The sequence below is a fragment of the Phanerochaete carnosa genome (assembly GCF_000300595.1).
Source record: "Phanerochaete carnosa HHB-10118-sp unplaced genomic scaffold PHACAscaffold_415, whole genome shotgun sequence".
Lineage (NCBI taxonomy): Eukaryota > Fungi > Basidiomycota > Agaricomycetes > Polyporales > Phanerochaetaceae > Phanerochaete > Phanerochaete carnosa.
In genome coordinates, this window is record NW_006768042.1 from 1 (window position 1) to 3,705 (window position 3,705).

General features: G+C 44.7%; 1 protein-coding gene across 1 annotated transcript; it reads left to right on the forward strand.

The window, feature by feature from the left end:
- Positions 1–225: 225 nt before the first annotated feature.
- Positions 226–574, forward strand: PHACADRAFT_108614 (uncharacterized protein; the record flags this gene model as incomplete). The annotated part of the gene is made up of 2 exons (XM_007402780.1): positions 226–373; positions 432–574. The coding sequence occupies 2 exons, from the start codon at positions 226–228 to the stop codon at positions 572–574; spliced, it is 291 nt and encodes a 96-aa protein (XP_007402842.1).
- Positions 575–3,705: the final 3,131 nt, after the last annotated feature.

Here is a 3,705-nt window from a genome sequence, read left to right on the forward strand (position 1 = left end):
TGCCAGAAATGGGAGGCACCATGGATCGGTATGATTGAAAGCCTGCTACGAAAGCAGTGGAACTTCCATTACAAGCCCAAAGCCACGGAGGTCAGCTCAGCATCTACATCACAGTGCACAGTACGTCAATGTACAATGTACGTTGTATGGACAGCGTAATATGGGTGCTTATATGACTACTAGGACACTCCTGCAAATATGTTCACGTCTCTCAACATGCTTGACATGGATCTCAATGTGGATGCTCTCGATGAGTGGCTGCAAAGCCCTCCGCTTCTTACAGTCAACGATCTGCTGGCATTTTGGGACGTTCAAGTCAATGGGCCAAATTGTCTGCTGGCATCCATAGCACTGGATTCCTTGTCAGTTCCTGGTAGGTGCTCAGTTCTCTCCGTATCTTTTGCTATCTAATATTACTGTGTCTCTATCAGCGGCCTCTACAGATATTGAGCGCGCCTTCTCTCAGGGTGGGCTCACTGTCTTGAAACACTGTCACTCGCTTAACAATGAATCAACGCGAGCAGCTACAGTCATCAGCTCATGGGCAGCTGTAATGTGGCTTATACCGGAATAAGAGCTTGTTAACATGTTTGCCAACAAGTTAAAGCATAGTAAGAAGAAGGAGGAGAAGAAGGATATTGAGGTCATAGAATAGTTTTGAGAAATATATTCTTTCCTTGCTATGAGTCTGTGTGCAAGTACTTGCAAGTATACCCATATACAGAGAAGTACCTACTCAGAGCTGGAAAGAGCCGTGGGAAATAAGTAACCGGGATTTGCGAGTACTACTATTCATGAGTATTCTCACAGCTCAACTTACAAGTACCCACAAGTTCGAGTGACTCATGCTATGCTTTAATGTGGTCTGCACCATCCAACAGTGGATCACCATACTTCGATGCCAGCAGTTGCATGAGAAAGTCAATCTGGCCAGCAGACATCTGCGAACATTGAAACAGGAAGTCAGTGATTTCAAATTGTTCATGGCCATCAAAGAGAGAGTAGTCATTGGAGCGAGGAGACAGCAGTACTGGCAGCTCCTCTGCAGTAAGAAAATTGCCCTGAGCATTGCACAGATGTCCTAGAAGAGGCAGTACAATGTAATTTAGATTGAAAACCCTTTGAAGTGCGTTTCATACGTACATTCAATATTGGATGGTGGACAGTGCAGAGGTTGGGCTGCAAATCTTCCTGCGACAGCTGTGGCCGAGATTCATCTTCATCAGTGGGCTCCGAGTCTTGATGTAAAGGAAAATCCTCATCCGAAGGAGCAGTGGGAGATAAGGGTAGAAGTGTGGAAGGTGGTGCCGGCAGTGAAGAGCGACGATGTGCTGCATTCAAGTGTCGTGATAAACCTGATCATGCACTGAGGAGCTTCTTGCAGCCAGGAACTGGGCAGACAAGATTGCGAGGACAAAATGAACGAGGGGGCATGGTACCAAGGTTGAATAGCACAGACAGCACGGACGTGGGTTTTGGTGCCCTTGGAGGACATAATCGACACCGATCTGACAAGAGATCTGGTGAGAAATGTGTCAGCCGCATCTGGCACAATTTTGCCCTTTGCCCACTTGCCTCTCGCTCATCTCATCCCCCTTCCACTGCTCTCTCTGCCACTTCATACCCATGAGGCCATCCAGACCTAAGTCAACCCTAGCAAAGAGTTCTGCAGACATATCAGAGGGTGTAAAAACACGAGCGGGTAATAAGACAACTCACTCTGCAGCAAAATTGGTTCCAAAATGTCATCGCTCAACCACAAAGGTCCAGGCGCAAAAGAAGGCCAAGGCACAAGAGAAAGCTGTCACAAAGCTTGCTGAGCTTGAAAACTGTCAGCAGCAGCAAGATGAAAATATGGAGCTCGTGACAAACTGTGTATCTAGCCCAGTATGTTGCTTGGCAAAATATCAATGTATAACAATTGATGTCTAACTACCAAATCAGCAAGCTGATGAAGCTGACAATGAGCCAATCTCAGAGGATCTGCAAGAACTACAAGGTAAAGTATATGCTATCAGCGTAATAAATAGCCTAAACGTCATTTTTGCTTATCGCCATGGTACAGAGCCTGGCATCCATAATGACGAACTGCCAAAGGAATGGCAGGAAGGATCACCTAGTTTGGGCAAAAATGACAAATATGAGAAGCCTCCCAGTGAGGAAGACAATGACGAAAGCAGCAGCAGTGTTGAGATGGAGCTGGACGACCTAGAGATTGCTGGCAACCAGCCTTCGAGCTGCAAAAAAACTCACACAGGTTGTCACAAATTTGCCCTACACAAGCACCTATTATATTCTTAGCACTCGTCATAGCGTTAAACACGATCACGTGACCTATATGGTCACATGCATATCATGGGACCTAGATCATCACATAGATATGATGCGATCAGTAGATAAGATAACTACAAGTCCAGAACTCGTTCTAGACCAGTCACATGTCATGACATCATGGATAATGTCACCTGGTAGGAAGCTTAGCCTAATGGAGATACTCCAACGGTCATTATCTCTCGTATTACTAAACATAATGGTAGTGTATTAGTAACGAGTCACGAGTAGTCACATGAGCACTTAGTAATGTAGAGTACCATAGGTCCTACATAGTGTCAGGGGTTTTAGATTACTTGTATATAAGGAGTGTCATCTGAGGCTTAAGACCTCAGACTCAACAACTTCATTGATTCTTAGCATCTGCAACTCGCTCTACTCTAATCTCTACTCCTCACTCCTACCCTCAAGTTTATCTGTAAGGTGAGTATAGCAGTTGTGATAGTTTGTTGAGTCTTCTGCTTAGTTGTAAAGCAATGCTTTACATTTCTTTTCTCTTTATACAGATGGGTCAGTCTGTTCTTCTAAGAATGACTGGCTGTGTTGGAGTCTGTTCAGACACAGATGAGTGGATGGAATCTTCCACTCACACTATTCTTCACATTACCATTGTCATGAACAGTAGTCATATAACCTCGACCCACTCAGAGTGCCATGTGCTCTGAGGCACTGATAGCTGGCACATTGGAAGGGTATTGTTGGGCTGTAGACGTAAGCAGCAGTGTTGAAGCACTTAACACGTGGAAACATGTGACTGAGGACATGGGCCTAACAACCCCGAATGAATGTCGCTCACCCAGTACTTATCTTTGGACATGTAGACAGGAAAAGTCATGTGGACACTTATGTGTTCTGGACCAAAGAGTCTTCTAAAGGAAGGCAATCCTCTTTGCTTTACAGGTGGAACCGTAGAGAGATTCCATCCTGCTTATTAGTGGCTACACTAGCGGTAGTGAGAGAAACTACCCTGACGTCGACACAAAGAGATCAAACTCATGTCCTCTTCTATTACTCATTCAGCACTTAACTTTGAAAGAAGTGCTGATCTTTTCACCTCTTAAAGGATGTTGTCACCAAATGCACAGTTCTGGTATGATACTTACGGCATCTTTCCAGGGAAACCCTCAGATTATAGAGAACCCAAGCAAGAAATTGCTAAAAGAAGTTATCACAAGAAACTTCGTCCTCCACCTCAGGTGAGTTTCAAAGCTGTTCCCAAAGGGAATAGGCAGAGGGCTGTCAAGATGATGATTTTGATAAACTTGGGGTTCTTCTAGTATGCCCAAGTACACCAGCAAGAACTTCGTTGTTGCAAAGAACAAGTCTTCAGACGTTCCTCTTTTGGAACATATTCAACTTCACCCAAAAACGAAC